This window comes from Heterocephalus glaber, unplaced genomic scaffold, assembly GCF_053883595.1.
Source record: "Heterocephalus glaber isolate CG9 unplaced genomic scaffold, H.glaber_assembly_v1.0 deba00001606, whole genome shotgun sequence".
NCBI classification, from domain to species: Eukaryota; Metazoa; Chordata; class Mammalia; order Rodentia; family Bathyergidae; genus Heterocephalus; species Heterocephalus glaber.
In genome coordinates this window covers 17513125-17540728 of record NW_028258377.1, presented here as the reverse complement: position 1 = coordinate 17540728, position 27604 = coordinate 17513125, and the positions used below count along the sequence as shown (strand labels likewise).

At 39.5% G+C, this 27604-nt stretch overlaps 1 protein-coding gene and 1 long non-coding RNA gene across 2 annotated transcripts in view; one reads left to right on the top strand and one right to left on the bottom strand.

Moving 5' to 3' along the window:
* LOC147822953 (uncharacterized) overlaps window positions 1-27604 on the top strand; it is a 33409-nt gene that overhangs the window by 3784 nt on the left and 2021 nt on the right. The window contains exon 2 of the long non-coding RNA XR_015444789.1: window positions 1934-2024. This is a non-coding gene — a long non-coding RNA (uncharacterized LOC147822953). The remainder of the gene's footprint in view (window positions 1-1933; window positions 2025-27604) is intronic.
* Stk10 (serine/threonine kinase 10) overlaps window positions 14488-27604 on the bottom strand; it is a 137146-nt gene continuing 124029 nt past the window's right edge. The window contains exon 19 of the mRNA XM_004836382.3: window positions 14488-26283. Coding sequence (XP_004836439.1) covers window positions 26194-26283 — 90 coding nt within the window. The 3' untranslated portion in view covers window positions 14488-26193. The remainder of the gene's footprint in view (window positions 26284-27604) is intronic.

Here is a 27604-nt window from a genome sequence, read left to right as displayed (position 1 = left end):
AAAAAAAAACAAAAAAAAAAAAGTCGTATTTTGATAGAAGCCTTATGCAAACTGAGCCAAGGCTTATCTGTCTCCTCACTCTAGCCACTTCTTAAACAAGAACTTAGACGCTCAGGTATCTTATTGCTTCAAACTTGATACCAGATGGTCATCAGATTTGGTCATTGTCAAAAACAGAAGACCTTGAGGCATATTCCACCCCCCCCCAGAGTTTCAGAATCTATACACCAAGATTTGCAACGTATGCTAACAAAGTAGTACTGTACTGATCCATGATCCCTTAACCAAGACCCTGAGGTCCTGATATGTTGCAGAATTATTTAGATTGTACAAAAGCAGAACAGTGTGTATACCATGTGTATAAGGCAATAGCCCAGGGAGTCTAAGATGGCACTCCAGAATCAACTAATTAATTTTTCTGTAGCAGCATGTAACAGCAGTGTGCCTGTAATCAGTTTACACCTCCTTGGCTCCAAATCCACTCCTCTTTGCTATGCTTTGAGACACTGAAGCAGGACCCTGTGACTAGTTCTCCTCTGCCAGCTGGCACTGATTTACTTCAGTAGAAACCACTAGGAACACAGAAGAATGAAGGGAGTTCTGGTCCTGGCTCCAGTGTACTTTCTTTGCCTTCTTGCTTTTGTGGCACATAGGAGGAAATCGTTTGCAAAACTGTCCCTCTCACAGGCATGCATATGTGTGTTCTCTCCCTCTCTCTCTCTCTCTCTCTCTCTCTCTCACACACACACACACACACACACACACACACACACACACACACACAAATAGTGGCTGGCAGGTTTAGTGAGTTCATTGGTTCCTCGGTAGTCAATTTTTTTTTTTTTTTTTTTTTTGTACCTGGGATTGAACTCAGGACCTTCTGCTTTTGAGGCAGGCAGTAGTCAATTTTTTTTCCTGCTTAGCAGCTATAGCATATCAGCAAACTTCACCATACAGTGGGCCATGATCACCCTCATTCCAGGGAGGTCCAAAATTTCAGGGAGGTCCAAATCTTAGCTGAAGGATGGTATTGTAGTCAGGGTTTTCAAGGGAAATAGATTTAATACAGGACACTTAATTTATAGGATTATTTTATAATAGTCACCCAAAAAGTCAAAGCAGAGGAGTGCAAGAGATCTAACTGCACACTAGAGACCCAAAGAATCCACCCAAGGGCCTGGATCCCACAAAGTCCAGCTAGTTGTTGACAGGTGGCCTCTCTTCCTTACCACTTGGGCCATCCTATAGGGCTGCTGAGGCAGGAGGATCACAAGTTGGAGCCCAGCATAGGCAATTTAGTAAGGCTCTGTCTCAAAAAGGCTTGGGGATACAGCTGAGTGGTAGAGCACCCCTGGGTTCAACCCCTAATACCACACTACCCCTCCCTACGCAAATACACATACACACATGAATTACAGGAGATGAAGAGGCAAGGACAGGGGCTGGGGATTTAGCTCAGTGGTTCTGCCACCTGCCTTGCAACCGCAAGGTCCCGAGTTTGATCCCTGATCCCTGATACCAAAAAAGAAAAAAAAAAAAAAAGAGGTAAGGATAACTTTAACTGTTATAAGGAACTGTCTATAATTTTAGAGCTGAGGCATAATGCCCAAAGAAGAAGGAATAGTCTTAAGAGTCCCCTCTTAAATGAATCCACGTGTGGTGGATTAACTAATGGTTAACTTGGAAAATCCTGCTGAAGTGAATCAGCGTGGTTTGGGTGTAAAAGACCCACCTGAGGATTGTTGCCAACAGCATAAAAAGAAAACTGGAGGGGATTTCAGCCCATGGCTGGTTAGCTCTGTTGCTTTCAGTCCTGTAGCAAGGCTATGCGTCACGTCAGGGAGCCTGTGGTGGAGCAGAGCTGCTCACCTCATGGCGGCCATGAATCAGAGAGAGAGAGAAAGACACCAGGACTCCCCCGTCCCCTTCACAGGTATGGCCTGTGGTGGAACAGAGCTGCTCACCTCATGGCGGCCATGAATCAGAGAGAGGAAGACACCAGGACTCCACCGTCCCGTTCACAGGTATGGCCTCAGTGACCTATAACCAACTCTCAAAGGTCCCACTATCTCCTAATAGCACCAGGCCAGGGACCAGACCTTTAATACATGGGCCATTAGGGGCATTCCACGTCCAAATAATGGCAACAGTCTTGACCTCTGAGAGACTTAAAATGAGAACCACTCGTCTAAGCCATTCCTGGATTCCTGACCCACAGAGATTGTGTGAGAATGCTAGGAAGGCTTTGTGTCTGCCTTTCTTTCTTTCTTTTTTTTTTTGGTACCCGGGATCGAACTCAGGTCCTTCTGCTTACAAGGCAGGTGCCGGAACCACTGAGCTAAATTCCCAGCCCATGCCTTTCTTATGAATATTGTTGAAGGTATTCATAAGGCTGACATATTAACGTAGTGTGTTTTCAACTGTGCTGGGTATTCTGAGTTCAGACACACTATGGAGAAGGACAGTTATAATGAGGTTTCTACTTCATTTCCAAGTAACATCCTGCCTCTTTTATCTACACCCAGTACAGGATCAATGTAAGTAACTTAATCTTTCCTTTCCCAAATTTGATTAGAAACATATTCTTAGCTCCAAGTCCAGTGGACATTTTTCCAAATGCTGTCTAGTCTTGCTGCTAGAAGTTGTAGGAACTTGTCCCTGGACCTGGTCCTTTTTTTCTTTTTTCTGGCTGGCATCAGTAATGGCTAAGTAAACCCTTTTATTTCAGAAATCGTTCCATGGAGAGTTCTGGTTTAACAGACCATAGCTCTTCCAGCTGCAGCCTTTGTGCTGGCTTGTCCTTCTCTGGCTTGTCCTGGAGTGGAGAAGATGAGGTGGTGTTTGCAAATGGGGCACAAGAGGCCAATGGAGAGAATGTTGCCACCTTGATGTGAATGTTTTCTCCAGCCTCTTCTGAGGGCTCCAACCTTATCCAAACCATACCAACTGGTTCATCTCCCAGTGTCTATAGCACACTTCATACCAGTACATTTGGAGTAATTGACCCTTCTTTTTTTTTTTTTGGTACCGGGGATTGAACTTGGGTCCTTGCGCTTGCGCAGCAGGCGGCGAAACCGCTGAGCTAAATCCCCGGCCCTGACACTTCTGTTTTTCTTTTTTGGTGATACTGGTGATGAAACCAGAAGTGCTCTTACCTCTGAGCTACAACCCCACCCCACCCCTTTCAGTACCAGGGATTAAACCCAGGGCTTTTGCTACATTCCTGGCCCTTTTTTTTTTTTTCCAGTTTTTTTGATATAGGGTCTCACTGTGTAGTCCAGGCTAGCCTCTAACTTGTGTCACTCCTTCTGCCTCAGCCTCCCAAGTGTAGGATTACAAGCATGTGCCACCATGTCCAGTTTGAAATGTTTTTCTGTGACAAGTCAAGAACCTGCTGTAGCCAGGTGTGGTGGCACATGCCTGTAATCTCAGCACTCTGCAGGCTGAGGCAGGAGGATTGCAAGTTTGAGCCCAGTCTAAGAAATTTAGCAAGTCCATGACAAAAAAAAAGGCTGTGGCTGTAGCTCAGTGTGAAAGCCCTGGATTCAATCTCCAATACTAAAAAAGAGAAATAAAAAAACTTTGTTGGTGGGGGCAAGTAAGTTGAAGTCTCCACCTCTCCTTTGGGGTGCTTCCTTGGAATCTGTCGAATGATAAACTGGGTCTCATTATCTTTCCCAGGCTGGCAGGAATCCTCCCACTTCAGCCTCCCTAGTAGGTGGGACTACAGGCATGCATGACCTTGACCAGTGTTGAAAAATCTGGAGGGAGGCAGAGATTGTTTTGTAGGGAATCTGCCTCAGTTCAGGTCCCTGCATAGTTTTTGAAAAAAAAAAAAAAGGGTCTAATTAATTAATTAAAAACAAAGAAAGGAGTGGGGAAATAAGTAAGGGGAGAATGTTTCACTTCTGCCTGTTCAGAGTGTTCAAGCGGATCTCAGAGTTACTTGTTCCTAGAAATATCTCCCTGGATATCACCATCTCAAGGCTCTGGTTCCATTCCTTCCCTAGCAGGGTCTGACTTTAAAGGAGGACGGACAGAGCCCAAAAGTTACCCATCCTTGAAGCTTTACTACTCTTACAATACAGTCCTGTGCCCGTCTTCAGCTCAACTTGCTTTCCAGTGCAATAGATGACAATCCTGTTAAAATTTTATTTTATTGTAAATTGACAGTTTATAATTGTATATATTTATGGGGTACAAAGTCATACGATGATTTATGAATACAACATGGACCACTAATTAAATTAAGCTAATTAGTATATCCACCACCTCAAATGCTCTTTTAAAAATATTTTTATTAATATATTTTTTTTATAAACATTTTTTTTTGTATCAGGGATCTAACTCAGGACCTTGTGCTTGCAAGGCAGATGCAGTGCCACTGAGCTAAATCCCTGGCCTCTAATATATGTTTGAAATACATAATAGTTGCATTCACTTTAGGGAATTAGTACATGTATATGACATATCTTGGTCATTTTCAAGCCCTTTACCCCCCCCTCATTCTACTCCCCTACCCCCTTTCCCATCTCCAAAAAGTCTGCCTTTTTGTTTCCTATCTCTTTTATTTATTTATAGTTTAGTTTTCTCAAATAAGAGAAACCATCCATTTGACATTTGTCTTTTTAGATTGATTTTTAATTATGAAAAAATAAAATTTCATAACAAAATAATAAGGGAATAACAATAGATGATACAGTGTATATCATTATCTTCAAAGCAGTCACTCAGAGTTTAGGACATAGGCCAAAAAGATTTTTATGAAGAAGAAATAGATAATAACACAAAACTTTCTTTTCAACAAACTAAGATAAATGTTCTACTTTTGACATATTATTCCCACTCCTGGCTCCCCCACCTGTATAACCATCATTCTGTTCTGTGCTTCCCTGAGTTCAGTTGTTTTAGATTCCATGTGTAAGAAAACCTGCAGTGTTTGTCTTTTTGTGCCTGCTTATCTCGCTTTATTTCACTTAACACCATGTTCTCCAGTTCCATTTATATTGTCTTAAATGAAAGAATTTGCTTCTTTTTCTGTTTTCCCCATTCTCCTTCCTTCCCTTCCACCTCTCAACCCCTCCCTATTTACAAAAACTTTGTTTCCTGTTTTTTCCTTCTTTTCCCATATTTTTTCCTTCCCTTCTTTCCTTTCCCCCACACCTCTACCTACTTCCCCTTCCCTTTTGGACCTTTCCTTCTGATTTTACATTATCTGGTATACATTTTGGTCCTCATTTACTCTTGCAGTTTCTCATATCAGAGAAACTATTTGGTATTTACACATGTGTGTCCTATTTATTTCACTTGAGAGTATGGCCTCAATGTGCATCCATTTAGCTATAAATGTCTCTAGTTTATCATTCTTTATGGCTGAGTAGTACTCCATTTTATTTTTAAAAATCATCTTTATCCAGTCACCAGTTGATGAGCATTTCAGCTGTTTCCAAGATTTAGCTATTACAAACTGTGCCACTATAAACATTGGTGTGCATATATCGCTGTGGTGTGATGCTTTTAAATCTTTTGGGAAGATACCCAGCATGGGAATAGCTGGGTCAAATTGTCTAATTGCTCTAATCCTACTTCTTTGAGGAATCTCCATACTGACTTCCACAGTGGTTGCAGCAGCTTACAGTCCCACCAACAGTGGAGAAGGATTCCTTTCTTCCCACAGCCCCGTAGTTGTTGGTTGATTTCTTGATAGCAGCCATTCTTTCTGGAGTGAGGTGGAATCTCAGTGTTGTTTTGATCTCTTCAATGACAAGTGATGTTGAACATTTTTTTTTCATATGTTTATTTTCTGATTCTACTTCATCTGAGAAATGTCTGTTCATTTCAGAAGCCCATTTTTGAATTGGGTCTTTAAATTTGGGGGGTCTGATTTTTTTGTAAGTTGTATATATATATATATATATTCTAGATAGTAGTCATTAGTCTGAGGAACAGCTGGTGAAAATTTTTTCCAACATTGTAGGTTGTCTCTTCACTCTGTTGGTGGTTTCTTTCTGTGCAGAAGCTTTTTAATAAGATGAGATCCCAGTTGTTGATTCTTTGTGCTAGTTCCCTGTGACTGAGGTTTTGTTCATAAAGTCTTTTCCTATGCCAAAATCTTCAAGAGTTTTACATAACCTATCTTCCAGCAGGTTCAGTGTTTCTGTTTTAATATTTAGATCTTTGCTCCATTTCAATTTTAGTTTAGTGCATGGTGAAAGATATGGGTCTAATTTTAATCTTTGGCAAGTTGAAACCCAGTTTTTCGAGAACCATTTATTAAAGAAGTTATCTTCCCTGCAGTGAGGGTGTATGGCTCCTTTGTCAAAGATGAGGTGGCTGAGTATGTCTGGGGTTGTTTCTAGGTCTTCTGATCTGTTCCATTGATACTTGGCTCTGTTTCTTTGCCAGTACTATTCTTTTTTTATCAGAGTGGTTTTGTAGTATAGTTTCAAGTTGGGGATTGTGATACCCCCTGCCTTGTCTTTGTTGCCTAGAATTGCTTTTGCTATTCTGGGTCTTTTCTGGTTTCAAATGAATATTTGGATTGTTTTCTCTAGTTCTGTGAAATATGTGTTGAGGTTTCAATCAGGTTTGCACTGATTCTATATAGCAGTTTTCGAAATATGGCCATTTTCACTATATTGGTTCTTCCTACCCAGGAATAAGAGATGTCTTTCCATTTTCTGATATCCCCTTCAATCTTTTTTTCAGAGTGCTATAGTTTTACTTCTTATGTCAGATTGATTCCTAGATATTTCATTTTTTTAGATGCTATTGTGAAAGGAATTGTTTCCACAATTTCTCTCTCAGTGAGTCTGTTGTTTGTATACAAGAAGGCTATTGATCTTTGAGTGTTGACCTTGTATCCAGCTACTCTACTGAATTTGGTTATTAAGTCTAGAAGTCTTTTGGTGGAGTTCTAGAGCATCATGTCATCCACAAATGGCACCTTAACTTCTTCCTTTCCTATCTTTATTCCTGTTATTTCTTTTTCTTGTCTAATTGCTGTTGCTAGTGTTTCCAGGACTATATTGAGCAGGAGTAGTGATAGTGGACATGCTTGTCTTGTTCCTGATTTTAGTGTGAAAGATTTAAGTTTTTGACCATTTAGTATGATGTTGGCTGTGGTTTTTTATAGATAACTTTTATCAAGGTGAGATAAAGACCATTTGTTCCCATTTTTCTGTAGGATTTTTTTTTTTTGTACCAGGGATTGAACTCAGAACCTTGTGCTTGTGAGTTAGGCAGTGGCACCACTGAGCTAAATCCCTGGCCCTTTCTGTAGGATTTTTATCATGAATGGGTGTTGGATTTTGTCAAACACTTCTTCTGTACCTATTGAGATGATCATATGGTTTTTGTCCTTGACTCTGTTAATATAGTGTATTACATTTGATTTACATATGTTGAACCATACTTCCATCCCTGGGATGAATCCACTTGGTCAGGGTGTATGATTTTCTTGATGATCTTCTGCCTTCTGTTTGCCAATATTTTATTGAGGATTTGTGCACCTGTATTCATTAGGGAGATTGGCCTGTAGTTCTCTTTTTTGAATGGATCTTTCTCTGCTTTCAGGATCAAGGCAATCCTGGCTTCCAGGAATGAATTAGAGAGTATTGCTTTCCTTTCAATTTCATTGAAGAGTTTAAACAATAGTGGCATTAGCTCTTCCCTAAATTTCATGTAGAATTCAGCAGTGAAGCAATCAGGACCTGGGCTTTTCTTTGTTGGTAAGTTTTTAATTATGTTTTCAGTTCCATTGATTGATATTGGGCTGTTTAGAATTTTTAGGTCTTCTTCATTCAACTTTGGTAATTCATACATATCTAGGAATCTGTCCAGCTCTTCTGTTTTCCATTTTATTGGAGTACATGTTCTTGAAGTAGGTATTGATGATCCTCTGGATTTCTGCTGGATTTGTTGTGATTTACCCTTTTCATTCATAATTGCATAGATTTGAGCCTTTTCTTTCCTTTATTTTGATAAGCTTGGCTAAGAGTTTGTCAAGTTTATTCTTTCAAGGACCCAACTCTTTGATTCATTTATTTTTTTTTTCCTGATATCATTCTCTTAGTCTCCATTGCACTGATTTCTGCTCTGATCTTTATAATTTCTTCCCTTGTATGAGCTTTGGGTTTGTCTTGCTCTTCTTTTTCTAGGAGCTTGAGGTTCAGCATTAGGTTATTTGAGCTCACTCTGTTTTCCTAATATGGGCATTCACTGGTATGAATTTCCCTCATAGGACTTTCATTGTGTCCCATAAATTATGGTATGTTGCATTGGCATTATCATTTAATTGTAGAAACTGTTCAGTTTCTTCATTTTGTCTGTGATCCATTGGTTGTTTAGGAAAGTGTTATTCAACTTCCATGTGTTTGTGAAGTTATTGTGGATTCTTTTGCTATTAATCTCCAATTTCATTACACTATGATCTGACCATATACAAGGGATAACTTCAATTCCTTTGCATTTAAGCATATTCTATGAGCTAGCATGTGGTCTATTTTGGAGAGTGACCCATGTGCAGCTGAGAAGAATGTGTATTCTAGTGGGTTGTGGTTTTTTTTGTATTTTGGTTTTGTGAGGTGGAATACTCTGCAGACATCTATTAAGTCCATTTTTTCAAAAGTTTGGTTCAGTTCTAGTATTTCATTGTTGATTTTTTTCCCATTAAGATTATTGGTACATTTTTGGTATAAAATACAGTTACATTCATCATTGGGATCTTGTACCTTTACATGAGCATCTTGGTTCTTATTTTTTCCCCCTTCCCCTGCCCTCCCTTCACCCCCTCCACCCTTTCCTATTTGCAAAGCCTTTGTTTCCTTTTTTTTTCTCTCATATTTTTTCTTTTCCCTTCTTTCCTTTCCCCTACCCCTCTCACTTCCCCTGCTCCTTTAGACCTTTTCTTCCTATTACACAACATCAATTATACATTTTTAAAATGACAATATCAAGATCTAGGAGACATTAGCACAGATTTTACAGAATTTAAAAGGATATAGAAAGCATATTACAAAAATTTTTTTTTTTTTTTTTTTTTTTTGGTACCAGGGATTGAACTTGGGTCCTTGTGCTTGCAAGGCAGGCAGCATACAAAAATCTTTTTAAAAATAAATTTGACAACTTCTAAGAAGTACCTTGGAAGACAAATTAATGAAACTAACTCTGGAGGAAATATAAAATTTGAACAGCACCTATTAAAGAAAGTATATTCCTAGCTTGAAAACCTACCTATATGACAACAGGCTCATATACATTTTAACTGATAAATTACATCAAAATTTAAAGCAGAAAAAAAAAGGAACACTTCTCTCCTCATTTTAGGAAATCAACATTGTACTAATCCTAAAACTGGATAAGGATAATAGAAGAAAGTATAAACATAGATAGAAATTTGTTTAACAAAACAAACTATTGGAAGTCAGATCTGGCAGTATGTAGAAAGTGATTCTTTTATAGGGATGGCAGTGTTGGTTCAGCATTGGAAGATCCACTTCCAAAAGTCATCATTTTAACAGAGGAAAGAAAAAAGCCATTTGATCCTGTCACTCGTTGGAGAAAAAGTATTGGACTAAATTCTACAGCTGTTCATGGTAAAAGCTATCAGGAGACTAGAAGTAGAACAGAACCTACTCAACAGATCAAAGACATGTACTCCATACTTTCAGCAAAAACACCTTATATGAATGGAGAAGATACAATGCTTTCTCCCTAAGGTAGGAAACAAGGGCAGATAGCCTACTCTTCATCTGTCCATTAAACTTTGAAACATAGGCCCAAACCAAAATAGTCTGGCAATAAAATGACACAATTAGGAAAGGATTGGCAAGGTAGAAGTAAAATCTTTATATGTAAATGAAATGATCATCTACAGAGAAAATACAAAGAAATCTCTAGGAGCCCGTAGAACTTGTATTTGAATTTAGCAGGATTAGAAAACACAAGGTATATATAAAAATTCAGGTCCATGTATACTTGCTATAAATGAAGAATTGGATATTGAGATTTAAAAGTTATGTAGGAGTACAAAGGACCTAGAAAAGTAAAAAGAAAGAAAAAAAAAGTGTTAAAGGACATTCAGTACCTAATTTTAAGACTTCCTCTAAAGCTAATCAAGGCAGTGTTGGTGTAAGGAAAGACATATACATCATTGGAATAAAACAGAGAATCTAGAAACAGAACCACACATATATGGTCCACTGAGTTTTGAAAGATTATTTAACATTAACATTTTATAGACTATAAACTCAATTCAAGAGCAGAGGAAAAGACAGTGTTTTTAGTAAATGGCACTAGAATACCTGGTATCTGTATATAAAAAATTAACCTCAACCCTTTATTTCCATACATAAAAATAATTTGAAAGGATCTATGAACCTAAATATGAAAGACTAAAACTATAAAACTTTAAGAAGAAATTATAAGGGAAAATGTTTATGAATTTAAGGTAGGCAAGAACTTCCTAGGATACAAAAACATGATGTATAAAAGAAAAAAATTGATAAGTGAGATTCCATCAAAATTTAGAACTTTAAATGACATCGTTAAAATGAAAAGTCCTTAAACAGACCATATTTACAATGCATATAACCTATGACCAGAATATACAAAGAACTCTTACAGCTCATTTGTAGACAACCCAAGTAAAAAGTAGACACAAGATAAATAGCCAGTACAGCACAAGGAAAGGTGTGCAACACTAGAATCAGAAAAATACTAATCAGTACAATAACAAGATTGAGTTATACACTCATTAGGGAGATGAAGTTAAAAGTTTTAAAAGCCTTGTCCTAACTTTTTGTTGGAATCTCCCCTGTTGCATTCAATTTGTCACGCCCAACGAATTCCTTCTGAGGGCCTTCCTTGGGTTGTGATCCTCATTGTCTTTTCCTAGGATATTGTCTAAAATTTTTTGGAGTGCTGGTTTGGTATTCATGAAGTTCCTAAGGTGCTCTTTATCATGAAAGTATCTTATTTCTCCATAAATTTTGAAAGATAGTTTTGCAGGTTACAACAATCTGGTTGGAGGCTGTTTTCCTTTAGGGCTTGAAATATGTCACTCCAAGCTCTTCTTGCCTTGAGGGCTTGTATTGAGAAGTCTGCTGTGATTCTGATGGGCTTTCCTTTGTAGGTGATTTGTTTCTTTTCTCTCACTGCTTGTAGAATTTTGTTCTTCTGTTGGGCTTCTTGAATCCTAACAATTATATGCCTATGTGTAGACTTTTTTTGATCATGGCTAGTTGGAGTCCTATATGCCTCACTTATCTGTATGTCAGGTTCTTTTCCCCTGCTTGGGAAGTTTTTTGCCATCACTTCTCTGAACAGTTTTTTTTTTTATGTCATCTGCACTCTCTCCTGTTTCTTCATTGACTCCAATCAGTCTTATTATGTCATTCTTCTTTGCATTGTCTAGCAGCTTCTGAATTGATTTCTCTTCTCATGGTCCCTTATAATTTTTAAGCAATTTTTTTTGCTGGTCACTAATTGCAGCCTTATCCTCTATATCTGAAATTCTCTCCTCACATTGGTTCATCCTGCTGCTTAGACTTTCAATGGAGTTTTTAATCTCCTGGAAATCTGTTTGCATCTGTTTTATGGATTCCATTTGTTTCCTATGTTGGGATTCCCTCATGTTCCTCAGATCCTCTATTTTTTTTATCAAAGTATGTCTCTGCTGCTGCTGGTAGGCATCGTGAGCAGCAGCCTTCAGATCCAAGTCAGATAATCTCAGCGAGCCTGCCACAGTCCACTGAGATTCAAGCTGGTTTCTGTCCGCAACGCAGAAATTGAGCTCCCTGATTTCCAGTGGGTTTGAACTCTGCACAGTTCTATTGCAGGTTCAAACTGCCCTTCCCCTGCAGCAAGTCCAGGGTCCAGTAGGAGGTGCTGATCCCACCAATTCACCAATGTAGTCAGCTAGGTCTTTGCTACAGTGTCTCTCTCAGCTCTCCCCATGGGCTTCAACTTTCTGACTTCTAGGGTTGAAATCTGGAGCCTTTCCTCAAATCAGCAGTCTTCCCTATGTCTCTTGCCCAAGTCTCCCCTCCGTGATCCTGTCCACACAGTGCTTTCAGCTGCTATGGTGCCTTTTGCATGTGCCTTTTGCCTGTGTCCACAGGGAGGGGGGTTGTTCCCTACCTGTCACTAGCCAAGGCCCCTTATCTTCTCCCTCCCCTCCCCCATATCTGGTCTCAGAGCAGAGTGGGTGTCTCCAGCCCTTTGTAGTCAAGGCCCTGGGTGGACCTGGGAGCAGAATTTGGCGGGACCCATTCTCTACTTCACAACATAAATTCCCTTGATCTGTTGACCAGCTACTAGCAGTCCACTGTGGCTGTTCAACTCTTTCCTTCTTTCCCAGGGCAGCAAATCAGCCCTGGGAGAAGGGACACAAAAAAAGTGGAGGGCAGGCATCTATGCCCAAATGGCAGGCATGATGTGGCTACCGTAGTTCTACTTTTCCACTTAAATTCCCTCAGTCTGCTGACCAGTTGCCAACAGTCCCAGCCTGCCTTGTTAGGGCAGCTTTTCCCTTCTGTCTCTCTGCGCTGATGGGCAGGCTTGGAGGTATGCAGCACCACTGGGCTATGAAAGTTCAAGTTTGCACCTCTGCCCTAAATGGTGGCTTCCAGTTGCTGATGGCGGGAGCTTCATTTACCAATTTTCTTTTCCTCCAGGGTGGACCTTCAGGGGGATATTGTCTGGCATTTTCACCACTCCGCCAGTTATACAGGCCTCTCCCGTTTCAGGCCCGGAACTCAGAATTTGGTTCTTTTTAAGGCTGCATAGAATTCCATTTGTGTCTGTGTATCTCTTTTTCTTTTGCCATTCATCTCTTGATGGACATTTAGGTTGCTTCCATAACTTAGCTACTGTAAATAGTGCTAAGATGAGTAAGAGTGCAGCTGTCTTTGCCACACTGATTTCACATCTTTTGGGGTAAAGACTCAGAAGTGGGATTGCCAGATTGATGATAGTCTTTTTAAAAGCTGCTAAAAGAGGTCTGACTTTCACATCTTGTCTTAAATGGGTAACTATCTGACCTGAGCCTATTTTTCTCTTCCATAAAATCAATAATGCCCACCGACAATAAATAACTCTGTAGTCCTTTAAATGATTGCTTCCTCTGTGTTGCACAAGCTAATGCAACTCCTTTCAACTGTATCCAATTCTAAATTACCACAGGCCATGGTTTAGTCACAGCTTACTGCTGAGGGGAAGGGAAGGGTAACACAGCCTCCTAACTGCAGTCCAGCCAGCATGAACACATTTCCAGATCTAGTCCTCAGGGTCCAGTTCCGAATGTCTTAAGCAGAGTTCTTCTTAAGCAGGCCATGAAATGAGAATTTGTCTGCAATTAACCTGTTAAGGAAATGCTGCTGGGAGAAATTGGAAAATGAAAAGGATTAGGGAGGGGAATCAAAAGGGAGCACTCTCAAGGAGAGTCCCATGAGAAGGGGAGCTTCAGCCTGATCCCATTGGGGATCTTCGGAGTATAAATTATGCCTCAGAGTTTGTCTTGACTTGTTGCTAGGAAGCTGGGCTTTCATACTCCCACTCCGCTCAGTCACTGGCCAAGTCCTGTCTCAGAGTAGGTGGATGTAAATTCCCAGGCATTTCTGCCTCTCATTGTCTGTGGGCAAAGTGGCTCTAGTAGCCCCAAACCAGACCATTGAAGAGTCTAACATGGGGAATGCAAAAAAGCAAAAACCACAGAAGGTGGGAATGAGGCAAACCATTAAAGGAGATCTGGCCAGCATGTGTAGCTCAGTGGGAAAGCATGTGCTTAGCATGTACAAGGCCGTGGATTTAAAATGCATCACCAGGGAGTAGATCTGGTGGTACACATACAGCGACTACCTGCTCCTTCCCTTCCCTCCCTAACTCTTTTTGCACACAAATGGAGGAGCCAGGTGCAACCTAGTGAGTAGGAAGGAGAAGCACAAAGTGGCAGAAATGGAGAAGATGCAGACTATAGCAAGATAGGCTGGGTTATAGTGTAGTAACAAACACCCCTAAGATCTCAGCAACTTAGCACAATGAAGTTTATGTGGGGTTTTTGTCTGTCTGTCTCTTTTTTCTTTTTCTTTCTTTTTCTTTTGTCTGTCTGTTTCTGAGTCTTGTTGTTTTTTGTAGTAATGGGGATCGAACCTGGAGGATACTGAGCTATATCCCCAGTCCTTTTTATATTTTTTTATTTCTCACTAAATTTCCCAGGCTGACCTTAAACCTGCAGTCATCCTCTTACCTCAGACTTTTAAAAAAAATTTTATTGGTACATATTTGCAGTACATGATTACATTCATCATGAGGAGTTAGTACATGTACATAACACAGCTTAATTCTTTTCATGTCCCCTTTCCTTTCCCTTCCAGTTGCGTTTTTCCCTACCCTCCCTTCCCCCTCCATCTCTTGTTTTTCTTACTATCATTTATTTTGTTCTTTATTTATATTTTTTGTTTCTCAAATAAGAGAAACCATGCAATATTTAAACAATGTATGTCTGATTTATTTCACTTAATATCACAGTCTCAAAGTCCATTACAGTCTCAAAGTGAAACGCTGGGCCAGGGATTTAGCTCAGTGGTTCCGCCACCTGACTCGCAAGTGCAAGGTCCTGAGTTCAATCCCTGGTACCAAAAAAATCAAAGTGCATCCATTTCCCTAAATATAAATCAAGTTTATCCTTCTTTATGGAAGAGTAGTACCACATTTTCTTTCTCTATTCATCTGTTGTTGGAAATATAGGCTGCTTCTAAAATTTAGCTATTGGAAATTGTGCTGCTATAAACATGGGAGTGCATGTAGCACTGTAATACGATGTCTTTAACTCTAGGGGAAGATACTTAGGAGAGGAATAGCTGGGTTGAATGGAATTTCTTGTTTTAGTTTTTTGAGGAATCTCCATACTGATTTCCATAACAATTGTACTAGCTTGCATTCTCAGTAACAATAAAGAAGCCTTCCCCCTACATTCCCCTTCAAATCCCCAGCCTCCTCACCAGCATTGTTGTTCTCTGATTTCTTTTTCTTTTTTTGTTTGGTACTGGGGATTGAACTCAGGTCCTTGCGCTTGCACAGCAGGTGGTGAAACCACTGATCTGATTTCTTGATAGCCATTCTTTCTGGAGTAAAATAGTGTTATTTTAGTTTTCATATCTCTAATGCCCAGGGATGTTAAATATTTTTTTTTTGTATTTATTGGCCATTTGTATTTCTTCTGAGAAGTGCCTGTTCATTTCAACTGTCCATTTTTTGATTGGATCTTTTCATGGGGCGGGGGGGAGAATCTAATTTTTTGGAGTTCTTTATAAATTCCAGATATTAGTCCAATGACTGAGAAATAGTTGGCAAAAAATTTTCCCCATTCTATAGGTTGCCTCTTCACTCTGTTGGTTGTTTCCTTTGCTGTGCAGAAGCTTTTTAATTTGATGTGATTCTATTTGTTGATTCTTGGTGTTCTCTCTTGTGCAATTGGAATTCTGTTTAGAAAGTCTTTGCTTATGTCTGTCTTCAAGAGTTTTATCTGCTTTATCTACTAACAGATTAAGTGTTTCTGTTTTAATATTTCAAGCTTTGATCCATTTTTATTTTAGTTTAGTACATTGTGAGAGATATGGGTCCAGATTCAATCTTCTGCATATAGTCAGTTTTCCCAGCACCATTTGTTAAAGAGGCTATCTTTCCTCCAGTGTAAGTTTATAAAACATCCCTTCCTTTATAATACATCAGGTGGCTGAATGTGCCTGGCATTGTTTCTGCGTCCTCTGTTGTACTTCATTTATCCAGATGGCTTTGTTTTGTTTTGTTTTTTTAGGAGCTTTTGCCAATAGCATGTTGGTTTTTATCACTGTAGCTTTGTAGTATAATTTGAAGTCTGCCTTGTCTTGTTGCCAGTATTGCTTTTGCTATTCTGGCTCTCTTCTGGTTCCATATGAATTTTGGGATTCTTTTGTGTACCTCTGTGAGGAGTGCAGTTGGTATTTTGATTGGGATTGCATTAAATCTGTTTACTAGTTTTGGAAGCATGGCCATTTCGACTTATTCATTCTGCCTTTTTTATTTTCTGATGTCCTCTTTGATCTCCTTTTTCAGAGTAGTACTATAGTTTTCATTGTAGAGGTCTTTCACTTCCTTTGGTTAATTCCTAAGTATTTATTTTTTCTTGATGCTACTGTGAAAGGTACTGCTTCCCTAATTTCTTTTTCAATGAGTTTATTATTGGTGTACAGGAACACTGTTGATTTTTGTGTGGTGACTCTGTATCCTGCTATGTTACTAAATTTGGTTATTAATTTTAGGGGTCTTTCAGTGGAAGTTTTCGGGTATTCTCCTTTTTCAGAGTAGTACTATAGTTTTCATTGTAGAGGTCTTTCACTTCCTTTGGTCATTTCCTAAGTACCTAATTTTTCTTGATGCTATTGTGAAAGGTATTGCTTCCCCAATTTCTTTCTCGGTGAGTTTATTATTGGTATACAGGTATACTGTTGATTTTTGTGTGGTGACTAGTAAATTTGATTACTAATTTTAGGAGTCTTTAAGTGGAATTTTTTGGGTATTCTACATAGAGGATCTTGTCATCTGCAGATAATGATAATTTGACTTCTTCCTTTCCTATACATATCCCTCTTATTTCTTTCTCTTGCTTGATTGCTCTGGACAATGTTTTGAGAACTATATTGAAAAGCAGGAGTGATAGCAGGCATCCTTATTTTGTTCCTGATTTTAGAGGGAAACCTTTCAGCTTCTCCCCATTTAATATAATGTTGGCTATTAGTTTGTCATAAATGGCTTTTATTGGATTGAGATGAAGTCCTTCTATACCAGTTTTTTTCAGATTTTTATTATGAATGGATGTTGGATTTTGTCAAAGGCTTTTTCTGCATTCATTGAAATAATCATGTGGTTTTTGACCTTGCTTCTGTTTATGTGATGTACTATGTTTATTGATTTGCATATGTTGAACCATCCCTGCATCCTTGGGATGAATCTTATTTGGTCATGATGTATGATATTTTTGACGATTTGTTGCATCCCATTTGCCAGTATCTTGTTGAGGATTTTTTCCACTGGTTTGTTGTTTTGTTTTGTTTTGTTTTGTTTTTTGTTTGTTTGTTTTTTGGTACTGCAGATTGAATCCAAGGCAAGTGCAGTGCTACTGGGTTAAATCCCCAGTCCTTGAGGATTTTTTCATCACTGTTCACTAAAGAGATTGGTTTATAGTTCCTTTTTTTGGTTGGGTCTTTTTCTGGTTTGGGAATCAGGGTAATGCTTGCTTCCAAGAATGACTTTGGGGATACTCCTTTTCTTCTGATTTCATTAAAGAGTGTGAGGAGTATTGGCATTAGATCTTCCCTAAAATTCTTGTAGAATTTAGGAGTAAATCCATTGCAACCTGGCTTTTCTTGGTTGGTAGCTTTTTTGTTTGTTTGGGTTTTTTGTTTGTTTTTGGTACTGGGATCGAACTTGGGTCCTTGTGCTCATGAGGCAGGCGGTGGAACCACTGAGCTAAATCCCCAGCCCAGGTAGCTTTTTATTACTTCTTCAATCTCATTGTGTGATGTAGGGTTATACAGGGTTTTTATGGTTTTGGTTCAGCTTTGGTAGTTGATATGTATTAGGAATCTATCCATTTCTTCTGAATTCTACATTTTATTAGAGTACAGGTTCACCAAGTAGTTACTAATAATCTTCTGAGTTTCAGTCAATTCCATTGTGATTGCAACTTTTTCATTTCTAATTGCATTCATTTGGGTCTTTTCTTTCCTTTATTTATTTTTTTCCAGTACCAGAGATCGAACTCAGGACCTTGCACTTGCAAGGCAAGTGCAGTGCCACTGAGCTAAATCCCAGGCCCCTCCCCTTTTTTTTTGGTAAAATTGACTAGGGATTTGTCTAGTTTCCTTTGCCTTCCACTGAACTATCTCTTTGATTCATTACTTCTTTGTGTATGGTTTGTTTTGCCTTTTAGTCTCCATATCATTAATTTCTATTCTGATCTTTGTAATTTTTTTCTGGTACTAGCTTTGGATTTGGATTGTTCTTATTTTTCTAGAACCTTGAGGTACATCATTGGATTATTTATTTGGGCTCATTGTGGCTTTTTGTTTGTTTGTTTGTTTTTTGGTATTGGGGAATCAACTCAGGACCTTGTGCCACTGAGCTAAATCCCCAGCCCTGTTGATTGTGTGGTTTTTTATGTTTGTTTTTTTGAGGTCTCCCTTTGTAGTTCAGGCTGGCCATGAACTCTGAGCAATCCTCCTGCCTCAGCCTCCTGAGTCCTGGGATTACAGGCGTGCACCACCACACCCGGCCATTGTGTTTTTGTAATGAGAGCTATACATTTCCTTCTTAGGAATGTTTTCTTTGTGTCCCATATGTTCTGATATGTTGTACTGGAATTATCATTTGATTCTAGAAACCATCTAATTTCTTCCTTGATTTCTTCTGTGACCCACTGATTTTTCAGAAGAGTATTGTTTAATTTCCCTGTGTTTGCAAAATTTCTTTTCTTTTGCCATTGATTTCTAGATTCATTGCACTATGATCTGATAATATGCGAGGGATAATTTTGATTCTTTTGCATTTACTTAAGTATACTTTATGGACTAGCATGTGGTCTGGTTTGGAGAAAGTCCCATGTACTGCTGAGAAGAATGTATACCCTGTTTTTGTAAAGTGGAACATTCTGTAGATATCTATTAAGTCCATTTGTTCAAAGGTTTGGTTCAACTGTGGTATTTCTTTGTTGATTTTTTTCTCTAGTTGATCTATCTGTGACATTGTGGCATTGAGCTTCCCCATTTTAACTGTGTTGGTGTTTATGTTTATCTGATTTTTACGTCTGGTACCATTTGTTTTATGAAGTTGGGCACATCAGTGTTCATTGCATATATGTTTATAGTTATTATGTCTTCCTGTCAAATTATTCCTTTAACCCATATGTAGTGACTTTCTTTTCCTCTTCTGATCAGTTTTGGCTTGAAATCCACTTTGTCTGAAATTAGGATAGATACTCCTGCTTTTCTATGAGTTTGTGTTGCATGGAATATTGTTTTTTGTCCCTTGATTTTTTTTGTGGTACCAGGGATTGAACTCAGGTCCTTGCTCTTGAGAGGCAGGCAGTGGAACCACTGAGCTAAATTCCTGGCCCCTGGCCCTTGATTTTTAATCTTTTTGGATTAAACATGTTTCTTGTATACTCCATATCATTGGTTTTATTTCTTGATCCATTCTGCCAATTTGTTTTGTGACCAGGGCACTGAGACTGTTCACACCGAGAGTTAAGAAGTATTGACTTATTCCTGATATTGCATTATTTTCCTGTTGATCCTCTCCCCTTCCACTTAATTACTCATCCTGCCTAATGTATTCATACTATTAGTTTCTGTTGTTGTTCTTGTTGTTAGGTTTTTGGGTTTTTGTTTTTGCCTTTGGTGGCTTCATTGTCTCTTTCTAGGATGTCTTTGAGAATTTTTTTTGTAGGGCTGTTTAGTGGTCATGAATTTCTTGAGGTATTCTTTGTCATGGAAAAACCTTATTTCTCCATCAATTTTGAAAAAAAGTTTGCAGAACATATAAGTCTGGGTTGGAAGTTGTTTTCTTTTAGGTCTTGAAATAGTTTTCTCCAAACTCTCCCTGGCCTTTAAGGTTTGTATTAACAAGTCTGCTATGATTCTAATGGGTTTACTTTTGTAAGTGATTTCATTGCTTTTCTCTAGCAGCTTGCTTGCTTGCTTTTTCTTTCTTTATTTTTTTTCTTGAGACAGGATCTCATTATCTAGTTCAGGCTGTCCTTGAACTCACTATATAGTTCAGGCTGGCCTCCAACTCACAGCAATCCTCCTGCCTCAGCCTCTCAAGTGCTGGGATTACCAGCATGCCCCACCACACCCAGCTCTTCAAACAGCTTTTAAGATTCTGTCCCTTCAGTACATGTTTCCTACCCTTAAAAAAAAAAAAAAAATCTGTCCCTGGGTTGAACTTCTGCTATTTTGACTATGGTGTGACATGGAGAGGTTCTTTTTTTTTTGTACCAAGGATTGAACTCAGGTCCTTCCACTTGCAAGGCAGGCGGTGGAACCACTGAGCTAAATCCCTGGCCCAAGGTTTTCTTTTGATTGTGGCTATTTGGAGTTCTACATACCTCACTTATCTGTATATTTAATTCTTTCCCAGCCCAGGGATTTAGCTCAGTGGCACCACCCCTGCCTCAAAAGCCAAGGTCCTGAGTTTGATCCCCAGTACTGGGTGGGGGTGGGGTGGGTTATTTAATTTCCCAATCTTTGGAAATTTTTCTGCTATTATTTCAGTACACCAGTTTTTATGCCCTTTGTGAAGTCTTGTGATTTTCCACTAATTCCAATTAATCTTAGCCTTCTTTGTATCATCTACTATAGCAGCTGTTGAACCTATTTTTTCATGTTCTATTGTTTTGGGTATCTCTGAGTAATTGGTCTTTGAAGTATCCCTATTTTCTAATTCTGATATTCTGTCACATTGGTCATTTCTGCTGCCCATACTTTCAATAGAATTTTTTTTTTACCAGGGATGGAACTCGGGACCTTGCGCTTGTGAGGCAGGCAGTGGCACCACTGAGCTAAATCCCCAGCCTAGACAGCTAACTTTTTATTAGTGCCTTTTGCAAGCTCCCTGATTGTTTGTGTATTACCTCCATTATCTGATTAGTTATATTTTCTTTCTTTTTTTTTTTTTTGGTACCAGGGATCGAACTTGGGTCCTTGCACTTGTGAGTCAGGTGGCGGCACCACTGAGCTAAATCCCCAGCCCTGGTTAGTTATATTTTCTGTGACCCCATTGAGCACCTCATTGATCTGTTTTTTAATCTCCTCTGTTATCCTTTCAAATATAATAAGTCCCCAACTTACAAATATTAAAATTTCAAACTTTCACAGGTGTACTGTTTAAGACTCACTTTGTTGGCTTACAAAAGAATCCTACTTATGAACAATTCATCTAGAACGGAACTTGTTTATAAGTCAGGGACTTACTGTAATTTGGCTGTGTGACTTTTACTTTCTTCCCCATCAATTCACCATGATTTGCTTTTGGGGGAGTTGAGAGTTTTGGGAGGCATTTTGTTGCCTTGTCTTCTCATGTTTCTATTGCTTGTTTTGTTTTGTGCATAGGTACATGATTGCTTATAGTAGACTTTGTTGCTAATATGAGATCTCTTTAGTTACGGTGATGCACTCAGGGCATGCCTAACAATAGTGCTTTCCCTCTGTTCAGAGATCTGATCACCTCTGTTAATAGGAGGTGGGTGCCGTGTAACTGCCCCAACACCCAGTTCTCTGGGAATGGACTGTGGTATTGTTAATGCCACAAAGGTAAACCAAGTATTGGCACAGAGAAAACCTCTTGTCATCCAAGACAAACTGGATATTGGCATACCATAAAAGTAAAAAAATGTACCACTCTTAACCTTAGGTTTTATACTATAATCATACATTCTTTTTTCTAAGACAAACCAAATATTGATTGTTATGGTTTGTCTAGATGTCCCCCAAAGCCTCATGTGGACATAAGTAGGGCTTTTCAGAGGTGGTTGGATCTAGGGTATGTGATGCTGGAATTAAGAGTGTGTGATCACTAAATTAGTCCACTCATTAGTTTGGTGTGTGGATAATGGGAAGGAGAGATAACCTGGGAGAGATAAAAGAGAGAGGCAGGCTACTGATGCGGCTGCTGCTGCTGCTGTTGTTGCTGCTTTACTACTTTGCTACCTTCTGCCCTGCATGAACTGTTTCTCCTCTGCAGTGTCCCTCTGCCATGCCACCTTGCCTTAGAGACTATGGACCTCTACAAACTATGAGCCAAATAAACTTTTCCTCCTTTAAGTTTAGGTGTCAGGTATTTTGTCTCAGCAATGAGAAAAGTAAGACATTGACTTACACTCAGTATCTGTTAAATGTGATAATTATACCTCTGCTAATGATAAAAAAAATTCAACCATAATAACATAGTTAATTAAAGATTAATAAGGCTTAATGGTTATATTATTAAAGATATAGAGAGGTGGGAATGGGAGAGTGCAAAAAATTTTTGAAAAATTAAACAATGGGAGATGAGAAGGAGAAAAATGAGGCAAAGGAGTATACTCCCTATAATGGAGTAGATGGATATTTATAAAACTAGGTAAAATAACCAAAAAACCCAATGATAAATGGAAGATAAAACAAAGGAAGAAAAAAATAATATGGAGAATAAAAAATAGAAAAATTAAAAGGAAAAAGAAAAACGACTAGGAAAAAAGAAATTTAAAAAAATGAGTTCAAATACAGGAAAATTTTTTTTCTCTGTTTTTTGTTTTTGTTTTTGTATTTGTTTTTTTGGTTTTCTGAGACAAGGTCTTACTTTGTAGTTCAAGCTTGCCTTGAACTTACTATGTAGCCCAGGCTGGCCTCAAACTCACAGCAATCCTCCTGCCTCAGCCTCTCCCAAGTGCTGGGATTACAGCCATGTATCACCACACCCAGGTTCTCTGTATTTTTGAAGGAGTGGTTTTCTTCTAGGATTCACAGTTTTGAAAGTCGATCAAGTCTATTTTCTCTGCTTACCCTTAAGGCCTATGGGTTTGTGAGGTGCACTCCCTATTCCAGAAACCCCTCTGTTTACCCCAGGCTGTGGCCATGTCCATGCTGAGATGTATACTTGTTCATATTGGTGGACAGAGAAGGCAATCAGACCTCAGATCTGTGCTAGATGTAGGCAGTAGGGCAAAGGTGGTTGAAGTGCTTAATGCCAGGAGGCACTTTCAGACCCAGTTGTTTCTGAGCAAAACTCAAGCCAGGTCTGGCTTCTCTCCACTGTGGGTGGGTCCTGTGTCCTTCCTGGCCTGAATTTAAATTTCCTAGGGAATCTCTTTCTAACCCTCTCCCTATGGCTCTCTCCCATGGCTGTCTCTCATCCAGTCACTGTGTGAGGGTAACACTGAAGCCCTGAAGGGGAGTTGTTTTTAAATTGTTCTCAGTCTCATATTTAAATAATCAACACCTTCCCAAAATGGCAAAACCAAGCACTCTTTGGTGACATAGTGGGCACCCACACTTAAAACCCTCTCTAGCCATTGCCTGTCATGAGAAAGGAGTCCCCTTGGAGTAAAACCCTATGCTCTGTTTGCAGTTCCCAAAGGCCATTCCCTAGGTACTTACTTTGCTTCTGAGGAGCCTGATTCCCCTCCCCATGAGCCACAAGTCAGGGAGAAAGTCCAAATTGTTTCCTTCTTTTCTCTGTATTGTGGACCATCTTTCCAATTTCTCTGTAGCTTCAAATTTTTGCTACTAGTTCCATCCCAATTCCCAGCAATCTACCCTTTTTTTTCTTCAACAAGTTATTATTTTCTATTTTTTTGATTTCAGATCTTGGAGAGGCTAAATTTTGCCACCAATCACCACTCTGCCATTTTCTTTTTCCCGCTGGCAGCCCTTCCTCAGACTCCTGGATAGCTAGGATGCAGGTATGAGCCCCCACACCCAGTAAAATTTGTTTTGCTCATTCCTTGTGTCCTATGTGGATTGGCAGGAGGCTGTGCTCCTATGAATTGAATTTGTTGGAGGATCTGCCATCTTGTTCTGTACCACCTTGGACACACAGCCTCAATTGTTTTAATGGGGAGACACCAGAAATCCATGCATTGGCCTTTCAGCATGCTTCAGTACAAGTGGAGCAATCATAAGTCATAGGTCAGAATGAATCATATCTTGTTCTTCCCAGTGATTATAGGGGGACCAGAAAGGTAGAGGATCCAAATGGTGCATTTAATGAGTACAATCATAACCATGCTTTCCTTTTTTCTCTGTCTCACTCTTTAGTGCTGAGTCAATTCAAGGCCTCATGCCTGCTAGGCAAGTGCTCTACCACTGTGCTATATTCCCAACCCATGATACATTTAATGAGTATAATTCCAACTGTGAGTAAGTTTCCTAACGAAAAACTAAAACTTGCCAAAATACCTATTACCTAGAAGTTAAGTGGATTATGTATTCATAGATCAATAGATTACTTACCCATTTAAAACTATTTCCAGAGAACTTTAGTGACATGGTTAAATATTCATAATATAATGTCAAGCTGGGTGTGTAGCTCAGTGGTAGTGCATGCACCTAGCATGCGTGAGATGCTAGGTTCAATCTCCAACAGCACTAAAATAAATAATAGTGTATAGTATTTAGTTTGATATATTTAAATAAATATATATTTTTGAAAAGGCTAGGATATGAAACTATATGAGAAATCCCATCTCTTCCTACCTGGATTATGTGAACACCCGTACCATAACTCTCCATCCAGTCTGTGCCCCTCCAACATTTTCCTCACATTGCAGCCAGTCACATGTCTACAGTATTTAATGATTTACATATCTCTCTTTCTGGTCAAGCTTATCTCTCCAACTTGATTTTTCTCAACTATCCACTTAATAGTATATTTTCAAATTTATACCCCAGCGCAAATATTTCCTCTGAGCTCTAGATGTGTATAGATAAGTGACATCCCATTTTGTATGTCTCACAATGGTTGTCTCGTAAGCATCTCAAACTTAACATATCCAAATTAAACTTTTTTTCAAAGCTCTCACTTTGCATGTCTAATTCCCTCCCTTTACCATGCCAAATTTTGTCTTTTGCTCATCTTTTTTATCTTAGCAAATGATATCTTTACCTACCATTAGGAAAGACAGAAATGCAGGAATCATCTTTCAGCTCCTTTTTAATTTTTTTTTTTTTTTTTTTTTTTTGAGACAAAATCTCACTAGTCCCAGGCCAGTCTTGAACTTCCTATGTAAGCCCAGGTTGGCCTCAAACTCTCTATCCTCCTGCCTTAGTCCCCTGAGAGCTGGGATTTCAGGCATTGTCTTAGTTACTTTTTTGTTTCTGGACAAAATACCTGGCACCCAAAGTTAAAGGGTTTTTTAAGCTCACAGTTTGTGGAAGTTTCAGTCCATAGTTAGCTTGTTCCAATGCAGGGCAGCACATCAGAGGGAAATGACAGAGGAGAAACAGCCATGGTGTGGCAGGCAGGAGACAGTGAGCAGCAAGCCTCCCTTTCCCTTTTTATTTCCATTCAAGCTACAAGCCTATTGGTTGGTGCCACCCACACCCAGGGTGGGCCTTCCCATTATCCACATGGAGAACCATGCTAAACTAGTCACACACCCATAATCCAGCACCGTGATCCAGCCACCTCCTGAAAGCCCCCAAAGCCCCACCTATCTGTGCTTGAGGCTTTGGGGGGACTGTCTACATATAAACCGTAACAGTCAGGCACCACCACACCCAGCTTCTAATTTCATCTTGTACTTGACTCTTCCTAGTCTCCTGATTCCTCATTATGTTATAATATTTTAGTCTCTCAACTCCCATTTCTAACTGACCTATTCTCTGGTTCACATTACTGAGAGAGATTCACATTGATTCAGCTTTCTTTTTTCCTCTCCCTCCCCGCTCCTTTCTTCTTTTTCCCCTTCCCCTTCTTCTTTTTGAGACAAGGTCTCACTATGTAGTCCAGGGTGAACTTGAACTCACTAAGTAGCCCAGGCTGGCCTTGAACTCATGGCCCTCCTGCCCCAGCTTCTTGTTTTGTTTTGTTTTTTGTGGTACTGGGGATTGAACTCAGGGCCTTGCACTTTCGAGCCAGGCGAGGTACCATTGAGCTAAATCTCCGGCCTATAATGTATTCTTTTTTGGAACCTGGGATTGAACTCGGAGCCTTGGGCTTGTGAAGCAGGCGGTGGAACCACTGAGCTAAATCCCCAGCCTTGCCCCAGCTTCTTGAGTGCTTGGATTATAGGCATGTACCACCATGCAAGACCAACTTGTTTCCCTCCCTCCCTCCTTCCCTTCCTTCCTTCCTTCTTGCAGTACTGAGGATTGAATTCAGGGATGCTCTACACTGAGCTACTTCCCTGTCCCTCTTATTTTTTTGAAACACGGTCTCATTAAGTTGCCCTAGTGGAACTTGTGATCCTCCTGACTGTCTCCGCTTTCTTTCTTGATGTCTTGAAGGACGAGTCAGCCCATCTTGTTGGCTCAGCTGGTTCATCAGTTTCTCAGCCTGTTCCTTCTCAAGAATTGGTAAACAAAATGTTATACAAACTTTTTCAAAGCCTCATCATCCCAGTCAAAGTGATAAGAAGTGATAAGATAGAGGTAATAAGATGTTGTAGGTTGGATCTTAAATGTCCTCCAGAAGTTCGTGTGTTGAAGGCTTGGTCTTGAGCATGTGGTGGTCCTGTGAGGCAGTGGAACCTTTAGGAGGTGGGACCTGTGGGAAGAAGTTAAGTCACTAGAGGATTGCCCTTACTGGGCAGAGAAATGAGCAATTCCTATCTCTTTTTCACTTTCCAGCCACCATGATATAAGCAGCTTCCTCTGCTACATACTCACAATATGATATATTGCCCCAAGGCACAAAGGCAACAGAGCCAAATGACCATGGACTAAAACCTCTGTAACCATAAGTCAAAATAAACCTCTCATGTATTTTGTCACAGTGGTGGAAAGCTGACTTAGCACAGAATGACAGAGCTCCAGACTAATTTAATGGTTGATTGAGGCCTCTGAAGATGTCCACAGTTACACCTAAGCACCAAGTACTTAACTTCATTTATTTTTGTTCATTCCTAGACTTTCTATGTGTTTCATTTTTTAAAAATTTTAGGAATTTTGCCCGGCCTCCCCCCACTTTTTTCTTTGGTGGTACTGGGGATAGAACCAGAGCCTTGCACGTTAAGCACATGGTCTACCATGTGTTCTCATTTTTTGATATTTATTGAGAAATAAGTCACATACTGTAAAGTTCACTCTTCTAAAGTTTACAATTCAGTGTTTTTTAATATTCAGAACTGAGTAAACATCAGTATCTCATTTTAGAATATTTGGTTATTTTAGTAAGTTTTTATTGTAAGTACTCTTCTGAAATTTTCAGGTCATGAACTGTATCTCTTTCCACATAGCAACCATAGTGATCTTTTTTCCTTCCAGTACTGGGGATTGAACCCAAGGCCTCATGCATGCTATGCAAGTACTTTATCAGTGATCTGCATGCCCAGCCTTATTTATTTCTTGAAATAGGGTCTCACTAAGTTGTCTAGGCTTGCCTCAGACTTGTGATCCTCCTGCCTCAGCCCCCAAAGTAGCTAGGATTAGAGGCTTGAGTTGTGACTTTGTTTTTGTGGTGCTGGGGATCAAATCCAGGACCTTGTGCATGCTAGACAAGTACTCTGAGGTATATACACAGCCCTCAAGCATGGTGATTTTAAAGTCAGAGTTAATTCAGTATCCAAAGCCCCTGTTGGTCGGTTTCTAATGCCCCTTGTTTTTGTTCTTAGTTCATGTTATTTCTGTGTGCCTAGTTATTTTTAATTGTGCACTAGATATTTTATTTGTAAAATTGTTTGCAGAAATAATTGAAGCCCAAGATGAAATTTCCCCAACCACAAAGGGTGCACCTTTGCCTCTGCCAGGGGGCTGTGATCACTGGAGATTCTGGATCACTCAAGGACAGTGTCAGAGCTTTGATTATGTAAAGGCTGTCCACTTATATTCATGGGTGTAGCCTGTTGGGGCCTGAACTCAAAAGGAAC